The sequence below is a fragment of the Sminthopsis crassicaudata genome, chromosome 3 (assembly GCF_048593235.1).
Source record: "Sminthopsis crassicaudata isolate SCR6 chromosome 3, ASM4859323v1, whole genome shotgun sequence".
NCBI lineage: Eukaryota > Metazoa > Chordata > Mammalia > Dasyuromorphia > Dasyuridae > Sminthopsis > Sminthopsis crassicaudata.
In genome coordinates this window covers 638,504,613-638,532,543 of record NC_133619.1, presented here as the reverse complement: position 1 = coordinate 638,532,543, position 27,931 = coordinate 638,504,613, and the positions used below count along the sequence as shown (strand labels likewise).

Genomic DNA, 27,931 nt, shown 5'->3' with positions numbered 1-27,931 from the left:
TGTCTCTGTTCTCTATCTCTCTCCTTCCTTTCTGCCTCTCTTTTGGCACAGATGCCTTTCTGTGTTTATCTCTGCATGTGCCCTCTTTCCCTCTTTATCTCCGAGTGTTTCTTCATGTTATCTGTGTGTAGGGAAGACAGGAGGCAGGTACTGGTTGGTACAAAATGTTTATGGGGGTAAACTGGGCCCTGGAAGTGAAAGGGGAAGGAAAGGGAAGGGAGACCCAACACTGTACAAATTCTCTGTACGTGGGGGAAGGGACTGGCTCAGGGGGGCAGAATGGCCTTGGGAGGTCATCCCTAATGCATTGCACAGAGCTGGGGTAGCATACCCCAAGGGGAGTGGAGCTGTGGGGGCCAGGGAGAGAGACGGGGAGAAAGGAAGAAGTGGACAAAGAGGGAGGGAGATGGAGAAAAGGGGTGCGGATTTGAGGAGAATGGGAACAGAAATAGCAGGAAGTGGGAAAGAATAGGAGGGAGAAAATAGGATAGAGATGAGTTGATGGGGGAAAGAGATGATGAGAGAGAGAAGGGAATGGAGTTAGGGAACAAGACAATGATCGGGAGGAAATGAAGAAAAGGTGGATAGATGGGGAGTTAACAGAAGAATAAGAGAAGTCAACAGAAGGATAGAGATGCACAAGGACTGGGGCAAGGAGAGGAAGGGAGATGAGAATGGGGAAAGACATAGGAAAAAGGAAAGATGGACGGTAGGGAGCAAAAAGGGGAAACAAAGATGGGGAAAAGGCTGGAATGAGGATGGAGGCAGAGATGGGAGGAAATGGAGAAATGGATGGGCCCAAGGAATAAGGATTTGGGGGTAAGGAAAGAGGAAGAAGAAGGACAACTGGAGAGGTGGAGTCCGGGGAGGGGGTCTGAAGGGCAGGCGTTGGTGGAAGGGCCCAGGGATCAGGGCTGGGTGGGGGAAGCCAGGTGTGGGTTCCCCTGGCTTCCTCAGTGGCAGTGCCTAGCTCAAGATGGGGTCTGAGGGGCCTTACCTAGGCCCCGTCCTCCTGGCCGGGAGGTGCGGGTGGCCCCCTGGCTGTGGGCATCGGGGCCCCGGGTGCCGTGGAGGGGCAGAGGACGTATCGTCCAGCTGGGTGGACGTCGGCAGAAGTGACACAGCTACAGTTACAGGAGGCCTTTGGGGCTAGCAGGGGGCTGGCTTGGGGAGTGCCCCCGGCTGCCCCGGCGGGTTCCCCATCCATGTTGACGTAGAGGATTTCTTCAGGGTCCCTGGGTGGGGGGAAGGCCCTTCAGCGTCATCTCCAGCTCTTCTCGCAGTTCTGCGAAGGTTGGTCTGTCCCTGGGGCTCAGGGACCAGCAACGGGACATCAGCTCATACCTGGTAGGAAATAGAATGGAGGGCTCAGAGGAGAAGGCCAAGGTAGGGGCAGAGGGGCCTCAACGAGATCTGGGGCACATCGAGAAGTTCTGCGAGATACAAGCTGGATCTGGATTTGGGGGCAATGATGGGATCGGGGAATCCTCAGAATGACAGGGCTTAAAGCCAGCAGAAACACGATCCAAACCCCTTATTTTACGCAGGGGAAACTAAGGCCCAGAGAAGAGAAGAAGCTTGTCTAAAGCCACATAGTAAGAAATAATCAGGGTCAAGAGTCCTTCCAAGTCCAGTGCTCTTTCCACAGCACTGTGGTTCAGGGGATTCGAGTCTGGGGCAGAGAGGCTGAGGGGATTTAGGTATCAAGGAGTGCTGAAATTGGAGCCTCTCTCCAAGGTTGGCCGGCTTTGGGGGGGGGTCTCTGTGGAGGCCCTTAAGGTATCTTCACATGTCTGTAGGCCCGGAGAAGTGCACTTGGTAGGTTCTTAGGGGTGTGGGTAGGGCTTGGGGGGCTTCTCGCTATGCTGGGATGGTTTAGGGTTCTTTTGGTAGAGGAGGTTCCTGGGACATTCTCGGTGTCCTGGGGATGTCTTTGAGGATGCTCAGAGCCGGGGCTCCTTCAGTGGATTTTGGGGTCTGTGGGCAGCATTTAGGATGTTCTCGATCCCACATTTCAGGATAGGGGGTGATATTCAGGGTTCAGCGTGTTTGGGGCATGGGGGCTCCTAGTAGGGGATTTGGGGGTGGGGGAAGGGCAGGGCCTTACAGTCCATCCAGACAGTCTGATGGCTGCTTGAGACGGTGGCCTTGTCTCAGATAGTCATAGATCTCACTGTTCTCGACACCCGGGTAGGGCGTCTGGCCCCGAGTTGCGATCTCCCACATGGTCACCCCGAAGGACCACTGAGGAGGACAAGAAGGCAGGAGAGAAGGCGGAGATGAGTGAAGGGGGGTCCCTCCCTTCTTGGCCGCAGCCCTGTACACACCCGGCCGTGCCCCCATATGTACCACATCACTTTTGCTGGTGTAGACGCGGTCAGCCAGGCTCTCAATGGCGATCCACTTGACTGGCATCTTGGCGATTCGGCCCTGGCGGTAATAATCCCCATTGTAGATCTTCTTAGAGAGACCAAAGTCTGCCACGCACACGGACATGTTCTCATTCAGCCTGTGGGGACAGAGAGGAGACCACATTGTAAAATCCTACTTTCTGAGTCCCTACTATTGCCCAATTGATTCCTCTAGACTCCCAGGGGAAGAAACAAGTCCACCAGGGTCTAATTGGGTCATTTCCTCTCCCCCGCCTCCCGACCTAGTCCTCTGAGACTCCTCCTTTCTCCAGAGCTCCTCCAGCCTCCTAGGAAAGGCCCCTACTCTCCTTTTTTTGGAGGGTTTTCTGGGATGTATAGACGCTTCTCTCTCCAGGCTACCATTTCTCAGCCCTACCCATAGTCCTGGCTTCTCAATGAGCCTCTGTGCCATCACCCTCCCCCTTCCCACACAAACACACGGGAGGCTCACATGCAGTTCCGGGCAGCCAGGTCCCTGTGAATAAACCTCTTGGTGCTCAGGTAGTCCATGCCGCTGGCAATGTCTGCCATGAACTTCACCAGCGTTTGAGTCGGCAGGAACTGGGCAGGGGGAGGGGTGTTGGGAAGTGGGTGAGAGGGGGAGTGGCTATCAAGGCCTCTTTGACTCTGACCCTTCCACTCCCCGAAGCCCTCTTCCTAACTTAATTTCCCCCAACCACACTTCCGTCTTCTTGGTCTTGTCCCGACCCAACCTTGCCCTGACCCTGTCTTTCCCTCAGGACTCTGGCTTCTTCAGCTGCATAAAGCCCTTCCAGCTCCATGTTGTACAGAGATGTAGCCCAGCAGAGCTGCCCCATGGGATTATGGGGCCCGGGCCGGGGCCACGTGTGCCCCAACTGGAGCTTGAGTGTGAAATGGATGTGTTTGTGATCCAGGAAGATGAGAGAGAGATATAGGCAGACACACACACACACACACAAATACACACACACACACACACACACACACACACACACACACACACACACACTGAAAGGGAGACAGACACAGAGAGAGACAGAAAGGAGAAGAAAAAGAAGTAGGGGAAGGAGAATGACAATTATAATGATGATGAGAGAGAGAGAGACAGAGAGAGAGAAAAGGAAGGAAGAAAAGATGAGAGATAGAGAGAGAGATGAAAGAAAGACAGAGGGGGGGATGGAGGGAGAGACAGAGGGATAGAAAAGGAGAAGAAAAAGGAATAGAGGAAGGAAAATGACAATGATGATAATGAGAGGAGGAGGGGGGGGTGGGGAGAAAGAAAGGGGGGGAGGAGAGGGAGAGTGGGAAAGAGAGAGAAAGAGACAGAGACAGAAAGGGAGAGACAGAGATGAAGATACAGAGACAGAGACATAAGTCACTAAGATAGACACAGAGAAAGAGAGATAGAGAGTTGAGGAGACAGAGGAGCTGAGAGGTTGTGGAGTTGAAAAGGAATAGTTGTTGAGGTAGAGAAGACTGAGAGCCAGATCCTGAACTTCCAAAGCGGACAGAGACAAGAGGCCCTGGGTTCTAGTCCTGCTCAGCCATGGGTGATCCTGACCAAGTTATTTCAGTGCTCTAGACAACTGAGCAGCTGCAGGCGCTGACTACTATGATAGAGGAGTTTCTAACCGAAGCCCTCTGGAATACTAATATAATCCCAGGTCCAGTAAGGAAAAAAAGGGCTCTAGAGATAATAGTTCTAAGATCCACTCTAGCCATGATGTTCTGCATTCTAATATTCTAGCTTCTGTAGTTCTAGATCCTAAGGTTCTATGAATTTGTATTAGTTCTAAGATCCACTCTAGCCTTGATGTTCTGCATTCTAATATTCTAGCTTCTGTAGTTCTAGATCCTAAGGTCCTATGAATTTGTATTAGTTCTAAGTTCCACTCTAGCCTTGATGTTCTGCATTCTAATATTCTAGCTTCTGTAGTTCTAGATCCTAAGGTCCTATGAATTTGTATTAGTTCTAAGATCCACTCTAGCCATGATGTTCTGCATTCTAATATTCTAGCTTCTGTAGTTCTAGATCCTAAGGTTCTATGAATTTGTATTAGTTCTAAGATCCACTCTAGCCATGATGTTCTGCATTCTAATATTCTAGCTTCTGTAGTTCTAGATCCTAAGGTTCTATGAATTTGTATTAGTTCTAAGATCCACTCTAGCCTTGATGTTCTGCATTCTAATATTCTAGCTTCTGTAGTTCTAGATCCTAAGGTCCTATGAATTTGTATTAGTTCTAAGATCCACTCTAGCCATGATGTTCTGCATTCTAATATTCTAGCTTCTGTAGTTCTAGATCCTAAGGTGCTATGAATTTGTATTAGTTCTAAGATCCACTCTAGCCTTGATGTTCTGCATTCTAATATTCTAGCTTCTGTAGTTCTAGATCCTAAGATTTTATGAATTTGTATTAGTTCTAAGATCCACTCTAGCCATGATGTTCTGCATTCTAATATTCTAGCTTCTGTAGTTCTAGATCCTAAGGTCCTATGAATTTGTATTAGTTCTAAGATCCACTCTAGCCTTGATGTTCTGCATTCTAATATTCTAGCTTCTGTAGTTCTAGATCCTAAGGTCCTATGAATTTGTATTAGTTCTAAGATCCACTCTAGCCTTGATGTTCTGCATTCTAATATTCTAGCTTCTGTAGTTCTAGATCCTAAGGTCCTATGAATTTGTATTAGTTCTAAGATCCACTCTAGCCTTGATGTTCTGCATTCTAATATTCTAGCTTCTGTAGTTCTAGATCCTAAGGTCTATGAATTTGTATTAGTTCTAAGATCCACTGTAGCCTTGATGTTCTGCATTCTAATTTTCTAGCTTCTGTAGTTCTAGATCCTAAGGTCCTATGAATTTGTATTAGTTCTAAGATCCACTCTAGCCTTGATGTTCTGCATTCTAATATTCTAGCTTCTGTAGTTCTAGATCCTAAGGTCCTATGAATTTGTATTAGTTCTAAGATCCACTCTAGCCATGATGTTCTGCATTCTAATATTCTAGCTTCTGTAGTTCTAGATCCTAAGGTCCTATGAATTTGTATTAGTTCTAAGTTCCACTCTAGCCTTGATGTTCTGCATTCTAATATTCTAGCTTCTGTAGTTCTAGTTCCTAAGGTTCTATGAATTTGTATTAGTTCTAAGATCCACTCTAGCCATGATGTTCTGCATTCTAATATTCTAGCTTCTGTAGTTCTAGATCCTAAGGTTCTTTCCAGTGTAGACTTTGAGCAGGTCACTTAGCCTCTGAGCATGCCCTACCCCCCCCATGCCAGGTCCCTCACCATAGGCTGGTCCCCAAGTCGGGAATAGAGCAGGAAGCTGTGCAGGTCCCCCGTGCTTCATGAAGGGCAGAATGACCACAGGCGAAGGGAAGCCCTCGCACTCAGAGCCTGGAGGCAGACCCCTGATGCCGCCCCCCCCCCCACAAAGGAAGCCCCTGAGTCTCTTGCATTGGTGGCTTGCCCCCAGAAGCCCCCCATCTAGCTTGTCCCCCTGGCCACTGTCTGCCCCTGCAGGCAGAGGGGAGGGGAGCAGGGAAGCTCCCGCTCAAGAAGGCTGGTTCCCAGGGTTTGTTTCCGGAGCCCAGGGGGTTGGAGGGGAGCAGCTATTTCTGGGAGAGGTCAGAGGTTACATTGCTGCCACATTCCCAGGCGGGGGGGGAGGGGCGTGTGGAGAGAGGGGCTGTGGAAGGACCTGGACCAGCTTCCCTGCAGGCTGGAGGATAGATCCAGTCCCCCGTCCCCTCCCCCGGATTTGGGGGTCTCCCAGATTCTTTCCCTTCCCCTGTCTCCCAACTCACCGATGAGCCCTCATGACATTGGGATGGTCAAACTCCTTCATACAGACCGCCTCACTCAGGAAGTCCTCCATCTCTGACCGGGTACAGATGGCAACTAAGCCAGAAAGGAGCCAAACTGGCCATTAGAACAGCGGCTGATGTTTCTGGGGCCCCTGGGAGGCAAGTCCTACAGGGGTGCTGCCCATGTAAGGGGGGCTGGCCCCTCCTCCCTGGCCGAGATTCAGCGAAGAAGTGGTGTGGCCACATGGGCAGCCCGAAGCCACATTTGGACCTGGGTCTTTCTGACCCTGACTCCGCCGTGCCATCCCAGGCTCCTTGGGGCTCGGACTCGGAAGGGGCCCGAGGGCCGTGGATATTGAGGGGACCACTGAGCTCAGCAGTGCTCAGGGCAGAGCTCTGGCTCTGGAATCCGAGGACCTGGTTCCTGCCTGGGTAAACTTGGGCAAGTTACTCAAACTGCCTCTTCTTCTGTTTACTCAACTGTCCAATGAAGGGATTGATCTAGATGGCCCCTTCTGCTCTAGAGCTCTGAACCTGGGCAAGCACAGGTGGAGACTAGGTCCCTCCCCTGCTCAAGAAGCTTCAGGGGCTCCCGGCTGCCTCTGGATACCATAATGTGGCTCCTACCTGTACTTCTGCCTCTACTTTCCAGCTGAACTAGCCTTTTTCCTCCCATTTGACCTCACTGGCCCCATCGCTGTGCCTTTGTACAGGTAGCACCCCTTAGGGCACCCCTACTTGGAGAGCTCTGCTTCTTAGGATCTAGGAAGGCTCAAGGGCCGCCTCTACCCGAAACCTCTCTTCCTTTTGCTGGGGCTCTCCCTGCTGGAAATCCCCTTGCATGGCTCTCTCTCTCTGTCACTTTTTCTCTCTCTGTCTCTGTCTCTGTCTCTCTCTGTCTCTGTCTCTCTCTGTCTCTCTGTCTCTCTCTGTCTCTCTCTGTCTCTCTCTCTCTGTCTCTCTCTCTCTCTCTCTCTGTCTCTCTCTCTATCTCTCTCTCTGTCTCTTTCTCTCTCTGTCTCTCTCTCTCTCTCTATCTCTCTCTCTCTGTCTCTCTCTGTCTCTGTCTCTCTCTCTCTCTCTGTCTCTCTCTGTCTCTCTCTCTGTCTCTCTCTCTATCTCTCTCTCTGTCTCTCTCTGTCTCTCTCTCTGTCTCTCTCTCTGTCTCTCTCTCTCTCTCTGTCTCTCTCTCTATCTCTCTCTCTCTGTCTCTTTCTCTCTCTGTCTCTCTCTCTCTCTCTATCTCTCTCTCTCTGTCTCTCTCTGTCTCTGTCTCTCTCTCTCTCTCTCTCTCTCTGTCTCTCTCTGTCTCTCTCTCTGTCTCTCTCTCTATCTCTCTCTCTCTGTCTCTCTCTCTCTGTCTCTGTCTCTGTCTCCCTCTGTCTCTGTCTCTGTCTCTGTCTTTATCTTGCTCCCCTCCTTTTTTAAAAAAAACATTTAAAAAACATTTGAGTTCTAAATTCTCCCCCTTTTGCACCTTTACCCATCATGTAATATGATACTGACTTGCCACTGTATATATTTTGTCCATATTTTCTATGCTTAAGTATATTACATATACTTTGTATATAATTTCTAACTATATGTTTCCTCCCAACAGCATGTAGGCTTCCTGAGGTCAGGGACTGTTTTGTCTTTAGCTCCCCAGTTCCCAGCATAGGTCTTGGTACATAGTAGGTACTTAATAAGTGCTTGTTCCCTCTATCAACAAGCATTTATTAAGCACCTACTATGTGCCATAAAACCATGTATTAAGTATCTCACAAATATTCAATCCTTGCAACAATCTGAGAGGAAGCTCTCCATTGAATAGCTGTGGAAATTAAGGCAGACCGAGGTGAGGTGATTTGTCCAGTGTCACCCAGCCAGTTCAGGGTCACATTTAAACTCGGGCCCAGGGCCCAGCACTGAACCACCTAACTGCCTCCTGAATGGAAGCGGCAGTGTTGGGATCTGAAGCCTCATGGTCTGATTCCAGGTGCTCTGGTTGGGGACCAATGCGGTTAGAAAAAGAAGGTGGGGGGGTGGAGGCGGGGGGGAAGGAGCCATGTCTTTTCGCACTCACTTTTCATTGTTTTTACAGCCACTTTGAGGACAGAATCGTCCTGGTTCAACTGCCCTTCCATGACAGAGCCAAATTCTCCTGGCGGTGGAAAAGAGAAAAGGAGGAAGAGCCAAGAGTGAGAGAGGGGAAGGAGATGCTGGGGGTGGCCCCTGAGCCCAAGCACAGAGGGGTGGCAGCCGGCATCCTGTGTGCCGTGGGCGACCGGAACCAGCATGCACCACGGGTGACCGCCACGTTTCTTACTGAACCGTGGAGATGTGGAAGGGAGGCTCAGGATGGGCTTGGGAGCGGGCTGGGGAGACTCACCTTCTCCTAGAGTCTTTCCCAGGGCTACCTTGTGCCGGTCCACCATCACGTCTCGGAGTTTCTCCTTTAGCTCCTCACTAATGCCCAGGCTGTTTACTGAGAGCAAAGTTGGGGCCTGGGATCAGAGATGGCCTTGGGAGCAATGAGCTCCTTGCTCATTTTTGGCCCCCATTTTTGGCCCAATGAGCTCCCCCTGCCTCTCCCCTTCTCTTCCCCATCCTTCTTCCCTGTTGTATAAAGGGCAGGCACCTTTTCTCTGAATCCTCAGTGCTTAGCAAAGTACCCAGTCAATAAATCCTTGCTGCTCCAGTTTTGAGTCAGGAGATTCTTGCAAATTCCTTCCCCTCACATATTCTAAAGTTGTATAGAAGGCCTAGATTCTAGGGTTCTGGAGCTCTAAGAATCTAAAGTTTTGGAGCCCTAAGATTCAAAGATTCTGTGACTATCCCCAGAGGAGGAGCACCAGGGGGATGGAGGGATTATCCCTTACAGGTAGCTTCAGTGGTTCGCCTGCTGTAGGACTTGCGGACCCGGTACCGGACGACGAGTTCTCCTCCACGCTCCGCTGTGGGCTGAAAGACTTCCCTGGGGAGAGCAGGGCAGGAGGTGAGGGCAGAGCCCCAGCAGGGACTGAAGGAGCTGGACGCCTCCCCCCCCCAACTCCTCTTCTACCCTAAGGACAGAAGGTCTAGACGGGAAGTCAGCGTGCTGAAATGTCAATGCGCCTTCTGCCACTTGGGCAAGTCAGCAGATCCCCGGGGAGCATGGGAGCCTCGGAGGTCCCTGTCAGAGCTGGGCCTAAGGTGGGATGGCTGTGCCCTAGGCCCGGGAAGGAGGAGTCGGGTGGCCGGCCGGCCTGGCTTACCCATAACGTGTCTCCTTCTTTCTCCGGTGGAAGAGGAAGAGGGCGAGGAGGAGGACGCAGGCGGCGGCTGTTACAGCCCCCAGGAGCACGTACCACCAGGGCCAGGAGAAGGCTGGGGCGGGGGGATCCTTCACTGCAGGGGGGTGGGGGGGCATGGAACAGCAAAGCCCTTGTTGGGGAAGAAGCCCTGACCCCACCCTCAGGGACCCCTGGGGAGAGGGAAAGGGAGGGACCTGGGATGGGCCCGCGGGCTCGGGAGTGTTTGACAGGGGACAGAAATGCAGACGTGAGGAAGGCAGGCTGTGAGGCAGGTGTGTAAGAGGCTGGGTGGCCGTGAAGGAAGGGAGTGCCCTGGGTGGCGATTGCTGTAAAGAGCTCCGAGTGGGAGTGCAAGGACCGGGGCTGAGCAGGGTGTGCAAGGACTGCACATTACGGGGCGTGCAGACTGCAGTGGGAGTGCAAGGACCGGGGCTGAGCAGGGTGTGCAAGGACTGCACATTACGGGGCGTGCAGACTGCAGTGGGAGTGCAAGGACCGGGGCTGAGCAGGGTGTGCAAGGACTGCACATTATGGGGCGTGCAGACCACAGTGGGAGTGCAAGGACCAGGGCTGAGCAGGGTGTGCAAGGACTGCACATTACGGGGCGTGCAGACTGCAGTGGGAGTGCAAGGACCGGGCTGAGCAGGGTGTGCAAGGAGCACTTGATGTTTGTGAGGGATACGGAGGTCAGTCCCAGGCATGTGGAACAGGTTGTGAAGAAGGTCCAATGGGGCATAAAAGAGGTGAGTCCGGGTCCCCCAGAAGTGGGGAAAGTGTGGGCAGTGGGCTCCCAAGGACCCCGAGAGGGGACAAAACTGCTGGAGGGATCGTGGGGAGGGCGCAAGTGTCTGAGGAACATGGCATGGGTTCGAGTCCTGAACAAATCTTGCTGAGGGTAAATAAAGGGTCCCCTAAATCTCAGGACGCAGGCTTGGCATCCACGCGAGCTTCTTGAGAGGCAGCATGTCAGGCTTTCCAGGAGGCACCCTGGGGTGCCCCCGGGCAAGAGGGGGCTTGGCAGGAGAGCCAGGGCCATGCAAAGGGGACATGGGCACCGGGGGCATGCAAGGGGCCCTTACCGTGCTGGTGCACTGGATGCCCATCCCCTGTGTGAGAGAAGAGGGAGGAAGAGGAGCTCAGTGGAATGGAGAGGGGACTGGCAGTGGCAGCTGCAGGGAGTGGTCTGAGGGTGAATGGGGATAGGGAGGGGGGAGAATAGCATTTCTCTTCTGCTGTGAGGAGCCTGGAAATGCTCTGGGGGGCTCGGGGATAAGTACGCAGTGGACCCCGGGGCCACATCTGGGGTTTCCATCTGGGTTCAGAAAAGGTCTCTGGGCCAGGCTTTATGGGAGGTGGTCCCAGAGGGGCTACCTGGTCTCCAAGGCTCCAGCAGCACAGGCGAGCTCCAGGGCCCCTCGCCAGCAGCGGTGTAGGCTGCCACCCGCAGGGTTAAGTTGGGCAGGACCCCTTCCTCTCGAAGCGCCAGAGTGACTTCCTGCCTCAGCCCGGCATCTATCAGCACCTGGGACATGGTCAGGGCAGGGAGAGGGTAAGAAAGGAGGCTCAGCATCCTCTCTCCCTCCAGCTCCCTTCCCCCTCGCAGCATCCTCGCCCACCTCAGGGGCATCCTCTTCTCGGTACGCCAGCTTGTACCCGCGGAGCGTCCCCTGCAGCGGAGCCCGAGGCGGTTGCCAGCGCACCAGCGCTTGGCTGCCATTTCGGACGGCACTCACGTTCTCTGGGGGTCCCGTGGGCACTGGGGAGAGAGAGGCAGGCAAGGGAGGCTGAACTCCTCCTCCTCGCTCACTCCCATCCTGGCCCCATGTGGGTTAGGTGACTCTTGGAGACCCCTTGTGAATAGGGGGTACAAGTGATGGGGGAAGTGAGAGCTGTTGGGCATTTTACTAGAGTGGGAGGGGATGGAGATAGCTGGGGGGGACCCCAGCGCCATCCTACCTCCCTCGGGGGTCTCCACCAGCAGCCAGTGTGTCCAAGGGGAGGGCCCCTGGGAGCTGGCACAGGCCACGCGTATGTGGTAGGCACTGTGGGGCTGCAGGTTTGCCACGTGCAGGCTGTGGGGAGGTACCGCTGTCTGAAAGGTCAGGGGCTCCTCTGGGGGCTCCAGAGCTCCGGGTCCGGCCCCAACCTCGTCGTCTGATAGCACAGCCTAGAATAAGGAAGAGGGGCACAAGGAGGGAATCAGGCTCAACTCCGGACCGAAGATTTAGGATTCTTTCGGGGGCAGACTCTATTTCACAAATCTTTTGTGTAAGGTTCCATGTCCTGAGGTCATCATTATGACGATTCTTTGGTCCTGAGATTCTACTGTCTAAGAATCTTTTGTTCTAAGGTCCTATGTCCTGCCAATCATTCCCTCTAATTGAAGGTTCTAAGGTTCTGTGTTCTAGGATTCTTACATTCTAAACTTCTATATTCCCTCTTATTCTAAGGTTTTTTTTTTTTTTTTGCTGAGGCAGTTGGGGTTAAGTGACTTGCCCAGGGTCACACAGCCAGGAAGTGTTAAGGGTCTGAGGCCAGATTTGAACTCGGGTCCTCCCGAATTCAAGGCTGGTGCTCTATCCACTGCGCCCCCTAGCCACCCTTATTCTAAGGTTCTTAATGTTATGGTTTTGAGGTTCTAAGGTTCTGGATTCTTATGTTCTAAGGTTCCAGGCAGAACTTTGGTTCTATATTCCATTGTTCTAAGATTCTAAATTCTCTGTTATGTTCTAAGGCGCCACATTCTGCCATTCCTCTAAGTTTTTTCATGCTCTGGTTGCAAGGTTTTATATTTCATGATTCTAAGAACCTATAGTTTGTGAAGCTCATCTGTGTTCCATGTTTTCCTCTGGTTCCTAAGGTCCTAAATGCTATGGTTCTGGGGTTCCATGTTCTATGGTTCTACGTTCCCTGATGCTTAAGGTTTGTGGCTATTCTGGTCCTACGAGGTCCTGGGAACCAGAAAGATGGCAGAGAGAGGAGCTCTTAGGAGGCCTCATCCCCTGAGAGGGCGGGGGCAGGTACCTGTCTTGCCCTCTGTCCTTCAGTCACAGAGGGGAAGGGGAAGTGGGATTTGCTGAGGACAGAGGGACAGACATGCCCCCAGCCTGATTCCCACTTCTCCTTTTCCTGGTTTGGTAGTGACCCTTCACCCCCACCCTTGACACTTGCCTTGGAGTCAGCCCCAGTGGGAAGTGGGACTTGGCCCCTGGGGGAGACACTTCCCCTTTTGGGGGGGACGGGAAGATGTCACTGGGAGGACCTCTCACCTGCAGGGCACAGTTGGTGATGGGGTAAATCCCACTGGCCCCCGGCGTCCAGCTCACTTCAAGCTCCGTGGGACCGCTGTACGTGGGCCGGAGATGCCGAGGACGTTGTGGAAGCACTGGGTCACAGACGAGGGGTGGTGTGAGGCCCTCTCCCATCCCCCTCCCCAGCCCCCCAAATCCTAGTCCCTCCTCCAGCCTCCCAGCTCTCCCTTCCCCCATCCAGCCGGAGCCCTTTCCTCCCAAGATTCTCCCTCTCCCCTCGGCTCACCTGTGACTGTGGCCGTCCGGGACGTGGTGACCCCTTTAGCGTTGTGGGCTTCACAGGAGAAGGATGTTGTCTTATTCAGGCCTGGGGCAGCCATCGGGGAAGAAGGAAGTTTTAGAGTGAGGCGGCTCCCAGCTTCGGGGAACTTTGAGGGTTTCAATTCAAGAATGGTTCTGGAGACAGCCGGGTGGTGCAGTGGGCAGAGCCCCGGTCCTGAAGTCAGGAGGCCCCCAATCCAAACCTCCTAGCTGTGCGACCCCCAATGCCCGGGGGGAGATGCTTCTGCCCTCCCACTCAGGGGTATCCCCGTTTCACAAGTAGAGAGATTTATCCCTAGGGGTCCCCCAAAAGGGACCGTTAGTAAAGTTAGTGATCCCCTCTCCAGGGACCCAACAAGGCTCTCACTATGGCAGAAGAGGAGAAGAGCTCTTGGGGCCCAGGTTGTGGCCACAGGGATCGTGGGGGATGTGTGGGGAGAGATCTGTAATGTGTAAGTGGGAGTGGGGGTGGGAGCGTGAGGGTGTGTGTGTCTGTGTGTGTGTCTGTGTGTGGGTGTGGGGGGACACCCCCCCAGGAATCCCCTGGACTGCAGGGGAAATGAGGAGCAAGTTTGTCTGAGGGCCTGGGGGCACAAAGTCCAAGAAGTATTGTGGTAAACAGGCAGATGCTCAACACTGCACCATGGCTATCCAGTCCCAGACACAGTCCCCCACAGTGCCGTACACAACTACAGACCCCCACACAGCCAGTGTCAGAGACTCGGTCTGTCTGTCTGTCTGTCTGTCTCTGTCTTTCTGTGTGTGTCTCTGTGTCTCTGTCTCTCTCTCTGTGTCTTTGTCTCTGTCTCTGTCTCTCTTTCTGTCTCTTTGTGTCTCTGTCTCTCTCTGTGTCTCTGTCTCTCTGTGTCTCTGTCTCTCTGTGTCTCTGTCTCTCTCTCTGTTTCTCTGTGTCTGTCTCTGTCTCTCTCTCTCTGTGTCTCTGTCTCTGTCTCTCTCTGTGTGTCTCTGTCTCTCTCTCTGTGTCTCTGCCTCTGTCTCTCTCTCTGTGTCTCTGTCTCTATCTCTCTCTCTCTGTCTCTCTCTGTCTCTTTGTGTCTCTGTCTCTCTCTCTCTGTGTGTGTCTCTGTCTCTCTGTGTCTCTTGTCTCTGTCTCTCTCTCTGTGTCTCTGTCTCTCTCTGTCTCTCTGTGTCTCTGTCTCTGTTTCTCTCTGTCTCTGTTTCTCTGTGTCTCTGTCTCTCTCTGTCTCTGTCTCTGTGTCTCTGTCTCTCTCTCTGTCTCTCTGTCTGTCTCTCTCTCTATCTCTGTCTCTCTCTGTCTCTCTGTGTCTCTGTCTCTGTTTCTCTCTGTCTCTGTTTCTCTGTGTCTCTGTCTCTCTCTGTTTCTGTCTCTCTCTGTGTCTCTGTCTGTCTCTCTCTCTCTGTCTCTCTCTCTGTCTCTGTCTCTCTGTGTCTCTGTCTCTGTTTCTCTGTGTCTCTGTCTCTCTCTGTCTCTGTCTCTCTCTCTGTCTTTGTCTGTCTCTCTCTCTCTCTCTCTGTCTCTCTGTGTCTCTGCCTCTGTCTCTCTCTCTCTCTCTGTGTCTCTGTCTCTGTCTCTCTCTCTGTCTCTGTCTTTCTCTTTCTCTCTCTGTGTGTGTGTGTGTCTCTGTCTCTCTGTGTCTCTTGTCTCTGTCTCTCTCTCTGTGTCTCTGTCTCTCTGTCTCTCTCTCTCTCTCTCTCTCTCTCTCTCTCTCTCTCTCTGTCTCTCTCTCTCTCTGTGTCTGTCTCTCTCTGTCTCTGTTTCTCTCTGTCTCTGTTTCTCTGTGTCTCTGTGTCTCTGTGTCTCTGTCTCTCTCTGTGTCTCTGTCTCTCTCTGTGTCTCTGTCTCTCTCTCTGTCTCTGTCTGTCTGTCTGTCTCTGTCTCTGTCTCTCTCACATACACGCGCCCCAGCCAGAGTCACAGCCCAGGACACAGGTGCAGAACAGCTGTACCTGGACACATACCAGGAGCAGTCACAGACACTCAGTGTCACAGACCTCTGTGCTCATATTGACAAACATGGGCGCACACAGAGCTAGAATCAGTTACACGCACTCTCATACACACGCACACACACGGGTCCCCCACAAAATCCCAGACGCCCTCTCGGGGTCCTGAGCTCTTCCACTCTGCACACGCTCCTGGGCCTGCCCCTCGGTTGGGAGGAGCCCAGAGTCCGGCAGTGGGACTCCCGGGGAGTGTGTGCCTGTGTCTGGGGGCTGCCCGGCCTCCTTCCCAGCCCACATCACTCGGTCTTCCTCCCCCAGGTCCTCTCTGACTCCCTTAGCACGCACAAGGTTTCTCATCGTCAGCAGGAGTGAGGGGGAAGGGTTGAGGAGGAGGAGGGGGACCCGTGAGGCCGGAAACACACCCTCCTCCCCTGCTCTGCCAAGGTCAGATGCCCAAGCGGCTGCCATCAGTGGGCACGGTGCCAACTGGGGGGAGGGGGCGGCTTGTACCCAGTGATGGCCTTTCCCAAGGGACACAGAGGGAGAAGATGCCCTGGCGATTGCCCCTGTCTGGGGGCTAGAAGGAAAGAAAAGAATGGGGAGACAGAGAGGGGACAGGGAACAGGGGTTCAGGGATAGAGCACAGAATACTGGGGGACAGAGAAGAGAGGGAGATAGGGAAAGAGAAAATATAATGGAGGAAGGAAGGGCACGAGGGCAGAGAGGAGGCGGGGAGGAGACAGAACAGCGGGGGGCAGAGAAAGGAGAGGAGGGGACAAGAGGAAGCAGGGAAGGGGCTGAGAGAACAGTGGGGGGCTGAGGGGGGCAGGGAGACAGGCAGTAAGAGGAGAGAGAGGAAAGAAAATAATGGAATCAGAGTATAAGCCATTGGGAGGGAGATGGGCTGGGAAGCGGATGGGGGAGACAGAAAGCAGCCATTGGGGCCAGAGAGGCTACAGAGCAGGAGGAGAGGCCCCCCGGGGTCCCTGAACCAGGGGGCTGAAGCTGCTGTCCGGGCCCTGACCGCAGCGTTCCTGACCCCCCCCCCCCCCGCCCACTCCCGCCCGGTCCTGTGAGTCAGCTCAGGGGCGGCTGAGCTGCTTTTGGCCCAGGGGTCCTGATGGGCTACTGGGGCCTCAGAACGCGGGGGGCAGCTTTAGATGCTGGTCAGGTTTGGGGGTTGTGGGCAGGCCCCGGGCCCCGGCCTTGCTGAGAGCCTCGGAAAAAGCCCCTCGGCCTGTGCCGGGACTGGTGCTGGACATCCTCCAGATGTGCTTCCCAGATGTGAGCCCGGCCTCAGCTCTCCGCCCCCAGCTTTTCCAGGGACTGGGAGGAGGAGTTGTGGAAAAACTCTGGGCCCAGTGCTCCGAGGTACGGCCTGGGAGATGCACACACACACACACACCCCAGAAACAATCCGTTCCCACAATCAGATTGTTGACACACATGTAGACACACAGGATCCAGTTCGGGGCACAGACATCTCTTAGTGTTTCTCTGTTCGGCCTGGACGGGGGCACTAAGGACACAGAGACTGGCAGGGTTTGCCCTTGGGGGGCTTACTCTTGAAGGAGGAGGGGGAGGAGGGCAGCAGGGGCCAGGCCGGGAGCTTGGCGCCCATGAGCACACAAGTGGGCACCTTATGGGGGCAAAGCCAGCACGTTGAGGGCACCGAGGAAGGGAAGACTCCACACACACGGGCACACACACACACACACACACACACACACACACACACACACACACACTGATTCACAGACTCCCTGCGTCCTCTCCTTCCCAGGGGGTCCGCTCTCTGTCCCCACCCCACCCCCAGCCTGACTCAGCCGCGGTCACCGCCCCTGACTCGCCCCTGACTCACTCTGGGAGGAGAAGGGGGGGCCTATGGGAATGTGGGGAATGTGGACCCCGCCCAAATGGTGCCCCCTCTGTCCTGGGGACACTGCATTCCCCGGCCCAGGTCCCAGCCCCTCTCTCTGATGTGGTCGCTTAATTTCCCTCAGGCTCAGACTCTCAGATGCTCCCTTTCCTCCCCCCCAAAACACAACAGCCGGCCTGCTGGACCTCAAAAGGGATTTTGGCGGGGGCAGCCTACCTCCCCCCTCCCAGAGAGCGGGGAAAGGGCAGGGTTCAAGGCCAGCAGTCCGCCTGGCATCCGCTGCCTCTCGGTTGGCAGGAGGGGGTGGATCCCCGAAATCCCGGCCTCTGACTCCCCGGCTACCCCAGGACAAGTGGTTTCCCTTTTGGGAATCTGGCTTTCTCCCTCTATACACAAACCCTGCACTAGCCATACACTGTTGCTCCTCTCAAGGTCCTCCTTCAGCTCTGGATTCCTTTTTTTGGTTTCCTTCCTCTGACTCTCTCTCCTCTCCTTCTCAGATTTGTCAGTTTTTTTCATCAGTCTCTGAATCCGTTTTTTAATCTGTGTCTTCCTGGGTATTATCTCTCTGTCTCTGTTCCTCTCTCATTTCTCTCTCCTGTCCTCCTTTTCCCCTTCTCTCTTTCTCGCTCTTTTCTTCCACCCCTCTTTCTCTCTCCTTCACCTGTCGCTCTTTTTGTCATTTCTCTTGCTCTCTTTCCCTCCTTTACCTCTTCTTTCCTTCCCTTCCTATTATCCCCTCTCTTTTCCTCTTACTTCCATTTCTCCTCTCTCCCTCCATCCCTTCATCTCTTTCCTCTCTGTCTCTGTCTCTCCGTCTCTGTTTCTTTGTCTTTCTGTCTGTCTGTCTGTCTCTCCTTTTCTCTGTCTCTCTATCTCCATCTCTCTTTGTCTCTTTCTCTCCTTTTCTCTCTGTTTCTCTTTGTCTCTCTCTGTCTCTCTTCTTTCTCTCTGTGTCTCCTTTCTTCTTTTCTCTCTGTCTCTGTTGCTCTGTCTTCATCTTTCTCTGTTTTTCGTCTGTCTCTGTCTCTCCCTCTCTCCATGTTTCTTCCTGTCTGTCGACTTTCTTATTTGGGAAACACAGTGGGAGAGCTTCTGTTAACCTAGGGTGGCAGAGTCCTGTCCGTGACATGGAGTGGGAGAGGGGCAACAAAGATTCCGGTAGCCCAGGTCAAGGGCAGGAGATGAGGCGTTTGGACTGTGCTTCCCCTCCTCCCCTCCATGCCCACAGCTTTCCCCTCAGGGTCTAAGACCATGAACTTGGACCACATACAACCTTCAGATATGAACCCCAAACAAAGGAGGCCATTGAGAGCGAGTTGGGTGGGGGATAGGGGAAAGACAAAGACAGAAAGATTGAGAGACTCAGAGACAGAAAGTAAGACAGAGAGAGATAGAAGAGAGAGAAAAAGAGAGAGAGACAGAGAGAAACAGACAGAAGAGAGAGAGAGACAGAGAGAGAGAGAGAGACAGAGAGACAGAGAGAGAGAGAGAGAGAGACAGAGAGACAGAGAGAGAGACAGAGGGGGGGGAGAGAGAGACAGAGAGAGAGACAGAGAGGGGGGAGAGAGAGACAGAGAGAGAGACAGAGAGACAAAGAGAGACAGAGACAGAGACAGAGAGAGAGACAGACAGAAGAGAGAGAGAGACAGAGAGAGAGAGAGAGACAGAGAGACAGAGAGACAGAGACAGAGGGGGGGAGAGAGAGACAGAGAGACACAGAGAGAGAGAGAGAGAGACAGAGACAGAGACAGAGACAGAGAGAGAGAGAGACAGAGACAGAGAGACAGAGAGAGACAGAGAGAGAGACAGAGAGACAGAGAGAGAGAGGAAGGAAAAGGGAGAGGGAGAGAGAGACAAAGAGGGAGAGGGAAAGAGAGGGAGACAGAGGGAGGGAGAGAGAGAAAGAGCGCTAAGCAGTTTTATAAGTAAGAGACAAAAAGTAGGAAATAAAGCCAGAGATTCAGAGAGGAAGCCAAGCACACAAGACCAGGCACACAAGAGGCAGAGATGGGAAGAGACAGGAGGTGCAGAGACCACCAGAAAGAGCCAGAAAGAGAGACAGAGACGAAAGGGCTGAGACTGAGACTGAGAGAGACGGGGACGTGGGCAGGCAGGAGAAGAGGCAGGGATGTGAGGCCGACCCCCCAGGTCCTGCAACGTCTCACCTGGCAGGTGAAGCAGGCCCTGGGGAGCGCTGTGTGGGGCCAGGGGGGCACCGTCACGGTGCCAGAACAGACGAACAGGTTCGGGGGGCCCCTGGGCTTGGCAGCTGAGGTTGAACGGGGTGTCAGCAGCCACAGTCATGTCTTCTGGCTCCTCCAGGAAATAGGGGAGGCCTAGATGGTGGAGTTGGGGAGGGCCTAGATTAAGAACCTGGGGGACCATGGCCCCTTTTCCAGCCCCTGCCCCAGCACTCTCCTCCAGACCTGTACTGCAGACAGCTGGACTTCCCCCACACCGCCAGCCCATCATGGGGCTCTCCGACAAGCTGACATCTCTTCCCTCCAGGCTCTGTGACTCCCCACATCCCCAGCTTCCTCCACACAGGACCTCCCTTCAGTCCCTGACTCTTACCTGTCGTCTCCCATTTGGTTCTAGACCTTCCACAGTCCTTTAGACCCTCCCCCGTCTCAGACCCTCAGACCCCCAGTCCTATGGATCCCTTATCTCAGAACTTTGGACCCCAGAAAAACCTGAGATTTCGTCTCCTGGGCCCTATAACCCTCTATACCAGGGGTTCTCAAACTTTGGCCCATGGGCTGCTGAGGACCTGCCGGGTTATGGCAAATGGGCTGAAGGGCGGAGACAGGGTGTGAGTTTTTGTTTTTCCTATAGTCCGGCCTCCCACAGTCTGAGGGACAGGGAACTGGCTCCTATTTAAAAAGTTTGAGGAGCACTGCTCTATACCCACCACTATCATCCATCTCAGCTCCTCTAAGCCTCTCTTCATTGGAGAGGTCCCTCCAGGTCTCCCTCCTGGACCATCTGAGCACCCATGAACCCCATACTTGTATTCTAGGTCTTTTCCCATCATGCACCAGCCCTCTGGATCCCCTGCCCCTCGACAAACCTTTTCACAGCTCCAAAACCCTCTAGCCCCAACCCCTCATCAGACAATACTGCCCTTTAATCTCGGATTCCACATCCGGGACCCCTCACAGCCTTCTCTGCCTCTCCATCCCAGGCTCTCAGACCTACCATGTCCCATAGGCCCTTTCCCAGCTCTCGGACCCCTTGCTCACCTCCCACCCGCAGGACCCTGCTCTTCACTTACCTTCTAGACCCACATAGGCTGGTGGGGACAGGAAGGTCTCCCCCTCCACAGTCACCGAGCACTGGTACCTCCCCGCGTCCGACAGCTGCAAGGCCGAGATCCTAGGGAGACGGGGCAGGCACCCAGGCAGGGGAGAGGGGAAAGGGTCAGGGGGCTGGGCTAGAGTCAGGGGCAGGGGACAGGACAGAAGGGAGGCAGGAGCCAGAGTCAGGCCTGGACAGAGGCTGGGCAGGGACGCAGATGGGATTCTGGGTCAGGCAGGGGTAGAGGTGCTAGACCCAAGTGAAGCAGGGTTCGGGTAGGAAGGGGGGGGTCAGTTGTTTTTCAGCCTCGTCCCACTCTTCGTGACCACATTTAGGATTTTCTTGACTAGAGTGGTCAGCTGTTTCTTTCTCCAGCTCATCTGACAGATGAGGAAACTGAGGCAGATGGTTACATGACCAGGATCCCACAGCTAGGAAGTGTCTGAGGCCAGATTTAAACTCGGGAAGCTCCCAGGGCTATTGGCAAAGTGGACGCTGAGCCAGGGCGGGCAGTCCAGGGCAATCTAGTGCCTGGAACATTTCATTAAATACTAAGTGCACAAAGACAGAGCCGGTTCCTGCCCTCAAGGAGCTTTCCTTTTCCTCGGGGTTGTGGGGAAAGGGCCAGGGTTACGGGCAGGGGGGAGGTTAGACTTGGAGAGGGGGGTGGGGTCTGGATTGGAGGGCAGGGGTCCCAGCTGTACCTGAGCTGGCTGACCACCTTCCAGTCATCTTGGTCTTCTTCCCCCAGGGGCACCTGGGTCTGGGTGCTGTCAGCAAGCTCCAAGACCTGCCCATCCCGGAGCCAGCTCACCTCCGGAGCCTCCCCGGCCACGCGCACCTCACAACGGAGCACGGCCACTCGCCCCCGGGCCCCCGTCACGTTCCCAGGCCCGGTCACGAATGGCTCCCACACGCCTGCACAGGACACACCAGAAGAGAGACCCGTGGTGGACACCAGTGGGGGAGAGACGGGGAGATCGGGTAGGAAAAAGTGGGTTTTCGGGGGGACTCTGGGAGCAGCCAGCTGGAGAAGATGGGGGTGGGCAGGGAGGAGGCAAGGAGGACAGAGAAGGACGTGGGATGCCCTCCTGGGCAAAGGGCCTCACGGCCTGAGGGAGGATGCCAGGGAGAGGAGAGCTAGTGTCCCTCAAGCTGCCCCTGGCAGCAGCAGGCCCTCAGTAGTAGGGGGAGCAAAGGGGAGGGAAGAGGAGGCTTTTATGGGAGAAAGGGCAGCCCCAGGGGACCCCGGAGTCCAGAACGCCAATGGGAACAAGCCCCACGCCCTGGGGTAGCGCCCCACACCCTTCACCAGCCGCTCTCCCATCACAGGGCCCAGGCCGGAGGACGGAAGCCAGGGAGAGACCCCTGGGGGGTGGGGGGGGGCAGAGGGGCCAGAGGACCGGGAGGGGAGGATCGGACAACGGGGATGGGCAGAGATACAGAAGGAGGGAGCGGGAGGGAGAAGGAGGCAAGCCGAGGTGGAGGCGGAAGGAGCAGAGATGGAGTTACAAAATGGAGAGACTTGTTAGGAGAGGGGGGAGAGGGATGCAGCCAGAGACCCAGAGAAGAGGCGGGGACAGAGCCAGAGGCCCGACAGGTTCCCCCCTTCCCCAAGTTCACCTTCCCAGCTCTCTCAGCCCCTCGCCCGCCCGCTGCTGTTTCCTAAGGGGGATTCCCCCCTGGGACACAGCTCCTTCTTCCTCCTGGCCCGGACCCAGGGCGGGGGGGAGGGGGGATCTGATCCCTGCCTGACGCCAACTGAGTCACAGGCCCTAACGGTAACGGAAACCAGCATCTCCTTAAGCGCCGAACCCCCCCTTGTCGTCCCAGACTCAGGCCCGGGACCCGCAGCCCCCCCCAGCCCCTCCTTGGGCTTACTTCTAATTTCTCCCTAATTCTGGCCCCTCCCCGCCTCCCCCAGGATTCCTGGACTCCCCAGCCGGGTCTCTCTGCTTCTCATCCCAGGTCCTTCCCCCTCCACCTTTTCCCCTCCCACTCTCGGGTACTAGCCCCCCCCTCTGTCAGCCCCCAAGCCCCTTCCCCTATTTCTGGATCCCAGGCCCGTTCCAGGTGTGTGTGTGTGAGAACCCGGCCTGGCACTGCCCCCAGCTCCTACAACTAACTTTCCCTCGGTGGGTGGTCTGAACCAGAGACCCGGGGTGGGCAGAGCATGGCAAGGAGGGGGAGGGAAGGCTACGGCCACGTCTGGGCACCTGTGTCAGCCCAGGGGGGGCACTTTTAGGCCTCAGACTCGGGAGCCCCGGGGTATCCATCCTCCCCTCATCCCCTGGACCCACTCACCTTCCTGGGCCCAACTTCCCCAGCAGCAGAGTGCCAGGCACCACGCCAGCCCCGAGCTGCCCATCCTGGCCGGCCCGGGCATCGGGGCCCAAACTTTCCCTTGGCTCGGCCTCAGGCCGGCGGGCGGAGGGGGGAGGGGGGCAGGGCCTGGGTTCTCCCCCTCCCCCCGGCCCTGGCCTTGTCTCGCTGTCTTGGCCCTTCGGACGGTGCCCACCACTCCCTGGCCACCCCCGGCGCCGCCGCCTGCCTTCTGCCTCCGGCTCGCAGCCCCTAACTGCCCTGGGCAGCCCGAACTCCTCCCGGACAAACTTTCTCTCCTCCCTCTCCCTCCCTCCCTCCCTCTCGGCACCCCGGCTGTCCCCGCCCCTGGCCCCCTCCGCGGCTGGGCCTCCTCCTCCCTCCCCCCTTCCCGCCTCCTACCCCGCCCTCCTCCCTCTCCTCCGAGGGGGGAAGCAGCCCCAGACCCCAAAGGGTTAAGGCGAGGGGAGGGGGCTCCTGGCCCCCTTCTTAAAGGAACAGGAACGTGCACAGCTACTGCACCGCGGACTTTCCGAGCAATATAGAAACTCTGCGGTCCTCTAGTCCTTCCTCGGCCTCTGACAGATGTGGAGAGGGAGGAGCTGTCCCCCAGCCACCGACGAGGACCAAAGGGGAGACAGGAGAGAGGGGAGGGGGCTTCCTAGGAGAGGCTGGGGCTGAAGCGGGAGGGATGGGGAGCCTCTGCCCGCCCTCCCTGCTTTCTCCTCCCCCCCTTTGTCTGTCCCTGCAAGTGGGGTGTCAGCAGTCCCTAACTTGGGGTGCCCTGGGAAGAGCCTCCTCCGGAGGGCCCAAGTTCAAATCCCAGCTGGTCTCTGGCGGGAGAGCTGGTGTCTCGGCCCGGGCCCAGTCTCCTTATCTGTCAATCCCGGGACTACTTATCTAATCTTTTTTCCTGTTCCCGGAAGCTTCCCCTCCGGGCTCCACTTCTTCCTCAGTCCTCCCTCTGAAGAAGCCATGGACCCATTTCTGAAGTCCAGATTCTCCCCCCCAAGCCCAGTGTTTTTGCCTCCAACTCACTGAGGGGCTCAGTCTGCCTCAGTGGCTGCCCACGAAAAGTTCCGGCCCCCTTCCACACCCAGGCCCTCCCCCATGACTCTGGCCCGCGCTGACCCTTCACACACAGTCCCCGGGCCCAGGCCCCTGCCCCCACCCCAGGACCTCCCGGAGTCCCTCCCTTTACCCCTTGAGAAATTCAAAGGAGATGGCCCAATCCCGGGAAGGGGGAAGTGGGATCTATATTTGTCTATCTGTGGGTAGCTGCGTGTCTGAGGTGGTGGGGTGAGAGTGTGTGTGTCTGTGTGAGTGTGTGTGAGAAAGTGTGTGTGAGAGAGTGTGTGTGTGAGAGAGTGTGTGTGTCTGTGTGAGTGTGTGAGAGTGTGTGTGTCTGTGTGAGTGTGTGAGAGAGTGTGTGTGAGAGAGTGTGTGAGAGAGTGTGTGTGAGAGAGTGTGTGTGTCTGTGTGAGTGTGTGTGAGAGAGTGTGTGTGAGAGAGTGTGTGTGTGAGAGAGTGTGTGTGAGAGAGTGTGTGTGTGAGAGTGCGTGTGAGAGAGTGTGTGTGAGAGAGTGTGTGTGTCTGTGTGAGTGTGTGTGAGAGAGTGTGTGTGTGAGAGAGTGTGTGTGAGAGAGTGTGTGTGTGAGAGAGTGTGTGAGAGTGTGTGTGAGAGAGTGTGTGTGAGAGTGTGTGTGTGAGAGAGTGTGTGTGAGAGTGTGTGTGTGAGAGTGTGTGAGAGTGTGTGTGTGAGTGTGTGTGAGAGAGTGTGTGTGTGTGTCTCTGTGTATGTGTCTGTGTGTGAGTGTATGTGTGTGTATGTGAGTCTGTGTGAGTGTGTCTGTGAGTGTATGTGTGTGTGAGTGTGGGAGTGTGTGTGTGTGTGAGAGTGTGAGAGAGAGTGTGTGTGAGTGTGTATGTTCACATGTCTGTCTGGGTGCTCTGTGTGTCCCTGACTCTCTCCCTACACAACCAGACACCCAGAGACAGAACCGGTGTCAGGGCCCTTAAGTCCGGCCCTTTCCTCTCCCTGGGGCACCTCGGGGAAGTGGGGTCCCTGGCTAGAGTCTGGGCTCACCCCCCACCAGAGCCCCGGCCCTTTCCCACCCCCTGCGCGGCCCTGCCCGCCGCCTGTGACATGTCTGTGGGACTTGTGTCTGTGGTCTGTAAGGAGTGGCTCCGTGACTCCGAGGGTGGATGGCCCGGAGAGGGTGCCCCGAACAGCAGTGTTTGTGCTGGCCGCCGGCGCGCCTCCCTTGTTTTTGTGTGTCTGAGATCGATGAGAGAAGAAGAGGGGGGTGTCCTTCCCGGCCCCCTCCACGTTCCGGCCCGCTGGGGACAGCAGAGGAGCTCAGGCGCTTGGTGCTCCCCAAACGCTTGGCCGGGCCCAGCCTGGGCCTCCAACCAGGCTTTGCACATCTGGCGCTGATGTCAACAGCTTGGGCCAGGGGCGGTGTCGAGGTTTCGGAGGCTCTCCACCCGGCCTCTGGGGGGAGGGGGAGAGGGTGCTGGGGAGGGGGCACACCCCTCCCCCAAAGCCAATCACAGATTCCCAGATACATGAATTTCAAAGCTCAGGCCAGAGGGATGCACCAGGGACAGAGAAAACACAAACAAAAAGACGCTCACAGAAATGCAAGGGATTAAAATACTCGGGGAGGCAGAAAAACAGGCACGCAAGGAAACAGACATCCAGAAATTACAGACACTCTGGGAAAAAAGGGAGGCGGGCTCCCGGGCTCAGAGATGGTGAAGGGACTTCCGGGGCGATCTAACCCACACTTTTACAGAGACCCACACAGAAAGAGACTCAGAGACAGAGAGACAGAGACAGAGACAGAGAGAGATAGAAAGAGACAGAGACAGAGAGAAACACAGAGATAGAGACAGAGACAGACAGAGACAGAGACAGAGAGAGATAGAAAGAGACAGAGACAGAGAGAAACACAGAAATAGAGACAGAGACAGAGAGAGATAGAAAGAGACAGAGACAGAGAGAAACACAGAAATAGACAGAGCCAGCCAGACAGAGAGACATAGAAAGAGACAGAGACAGAGAGAGATAGAAAGAGACAGAGACAGAGAGAAACACAGAGATAGAGACAGAGACAGAGACAGACAGAGATAGAAAGAGACAGAGACAGAGAGAAACACAGAAATAGATAGAGCCAGCCAGCCAGCCAGAGACAGAGAGAGATAGAAAGAGACCGAGACAGAGAGAAACACAGAGATAGAGACAGAGACAGACAGAGACAGAGAGAGATAGAAAGAGACAGAGACACAGAGAGAGAAACTGATAAGACAGAGAGATAGAGACAGAGACAGACAGAGACACAGAGAGATAGAGACAGAGACACAGAGAGAGAAACTGATAAGACAGAGAGAGATAGAGACACAGACAGAGACAGAGAGAGATAGAGACAGAGACAGAGAGAGATAGAAAGAGACAGAGACAGAGAGAAACACAGAAATAGAGACAGAGACAGAGACAGAGACAGACAGAGAAAGATAGAAAGAGACAGAGACAGAGAGAAACACAGAAATAGATAGAGCCAGCCAGCCAGCCAGAGACAGAGAGAGATAGAAAGAGACCGAGACAGAGAGAAACACAGAGATAGAGACAGAGACAGACAGAGACAGAGAGAGATAGAAAGAGACAGAGACACAGAGAGAGAAACTGATAAGACAGAGAGAGAGATAGAGACAGAGACAGACAGAGACACAGAGAGATAGAGACAGAGACACAGAGAGAGAAACTGATAAGACAGAGAGAGAGATAGAGACAGAGACAGACAGAGACAGAGAGAGATAGAGACAGAGACAGAGAGAGATAGAAAGAGACAGAGACAGAGACAGAGAGAAACACAGAGATGTAGACAGAGACAGACAGAGACAGAGAGAGAGATAGAAAGAGACAGAGACAGAGAGAAACACAGAGATAGAGACAGAGACAGAGAGAGATAGAAAGAGACAGAGACAGAGAGAAACACAGAAATAGAGACAGAGACAGACAGACAGAGAGAGATAGAAAGAGACAGAGACAGAGAGAAACACAGAAATAGACAGAGCCAGACAGACAGACCGAGACAGAGAGAAACACAGAGATAGAGACAGAGACAGACAGAGACAGAGAGAGATAGAAAGAGACAGAGACACAGAGAGAGAAACTGATAGAGAGAGAGATAGAGACAGAGACAGACAGAGACAGAGAGAGATAGAGACAGAGACAGAGAGAGATAGAAAGAGACAGAGACAGAGAGAAACACAGAGATGGAGACAGAGCCAGCCAGCCAGCCAGAGACAGAGAGAGATAGAAAGAGACACAGAGATAGAGAGATAGAGAGACAGAGACAGAGAGAGATAGAAAGAGACAGAGACAGAGAAACAGATAGAGACAGAGAAAGAGAGAAACACAGAGATAGAGAAGAGACAGACAGAGACAGAGAGAGATAGAAAGAGAGAGAGAGAGAGAGAGAGAGAGAGAGAGAGAGAGAGAGAGAGAGAGAGAGAGAGAGAGAGAGAGAGAGAGAGCACTTCTGCTTAGGGCTAAACATTTTGGAAAGATAAGGGATGGATGGAGTTCTGCTTCATCAATTGTGATCCTTGAGAGGGAAATCTGGAGCCCAGAACCCTGGATTGTACAATCACTTCACCAGTGTCAACAAGTATTTATTAAGAGCCCACAGGGAATCCAGTACTGCGCACGTGGCTAGAGAAATCAATGAATTGAGGCCTGTCCTCAAGGAACTTACTTTTTTCCCTGAGGCAATTAGGGTTAAGTCACTCCGCTAGGAAAGGTGAACCGTCTGAATGCAGATTTGAACTCGGGTTCCCCTGACTTCAGGGCTGGTGCACTGCACCACCTAGCTGCCCCAGGGACTACATTAAAAAAAATCATTTTTGTAGTATATTATTTTTCAGGTTACATGTCAAGATGCTTTTCAACTTTTATTTGTGCAAGTTTTTGAATTCCAATTTTTTATCTCCCCCAGATCCTCCTCCATGCCAGCACTCAATCTGACATAGACCATATGCGTAATACATTTTTAACGCATTCAAGTGCTTATATTGTATTGGGGGAAATGTTTGTTGATGATGATGAATCGAGGTAGGAGGGGTGGAGGACACCACAGGGAAAGAGAATTTTTTTTTTTAAGTTTAAAAGTTTTTTTTTTTAATTATAACTTTTTATTGACAGAATAATGGGTAATTTTTTTTTTTTTTTTACAACATTATCCCTTGCACTCACTTCTGTTCTGATTTTTCCTTCCCTCCCTCCACCCCCTCCCCTAGATGGCAGGCAATCCCATATATGTCAGATGTGTTATAGTATGTCCTAGACACAATATATGTGTGCAGAACCGAACAGTTCTCTTGTTCCACAGGAAGAATCGGATTCTGAAGGTAAAAATAACCTGGGAAGAAAAACAAAAATGCAAACAGTTCACACTC

At 54.2% G+C, this 27,931-nt stretch overlaps 1 protein-coding gene across 1 annotated transcript; it reads right to left on the bottom strand.

Annotated features, from left to right (window-relative positions):
• Positions 1 to 151: 151 nt before the first annotated feature.
• On the bottom strand, positions 152 to 22,769 carry AXL (AXL receptor tyrosine kinase). Its single transcript, XM_074306882.1, is given in 22 exon segments — positions 152 to 1,234; positions 1,236 to 1,344; positions 2,108 to 2,244; positions 2,350 to 2,509; positions 2,863 to 2,972; positions 5,680 to 5,730; positions 5,732 to 5,801; positions 6,198 to 6,291; positions 8,263 to 8,340; positions 8,569 to 8,664; positions 9,059 to 9,153; positions 9,434 to 9,566; positions 10,552 to 10,578; positions 10,844 to 10,994; positions 11,089 to 11,228; positions 11,429 to 11,639; positions 12,742 to 12,857; positions 13,010 to 13,090; positions 19,018 to 19,188; positions 20,127 to 20,227; positions 20,854 to 21,067; positions 22,454 to 22,769. Coding segments are annotated over 22 exon segments (2,664 nt in total). The 5' UTR covers positions 22,536 to 22,769; the 3' UTR covers positions 152 to 997.
• Positions 22,770 to 27,931: the final 5,162 nt, after the last annotated feature.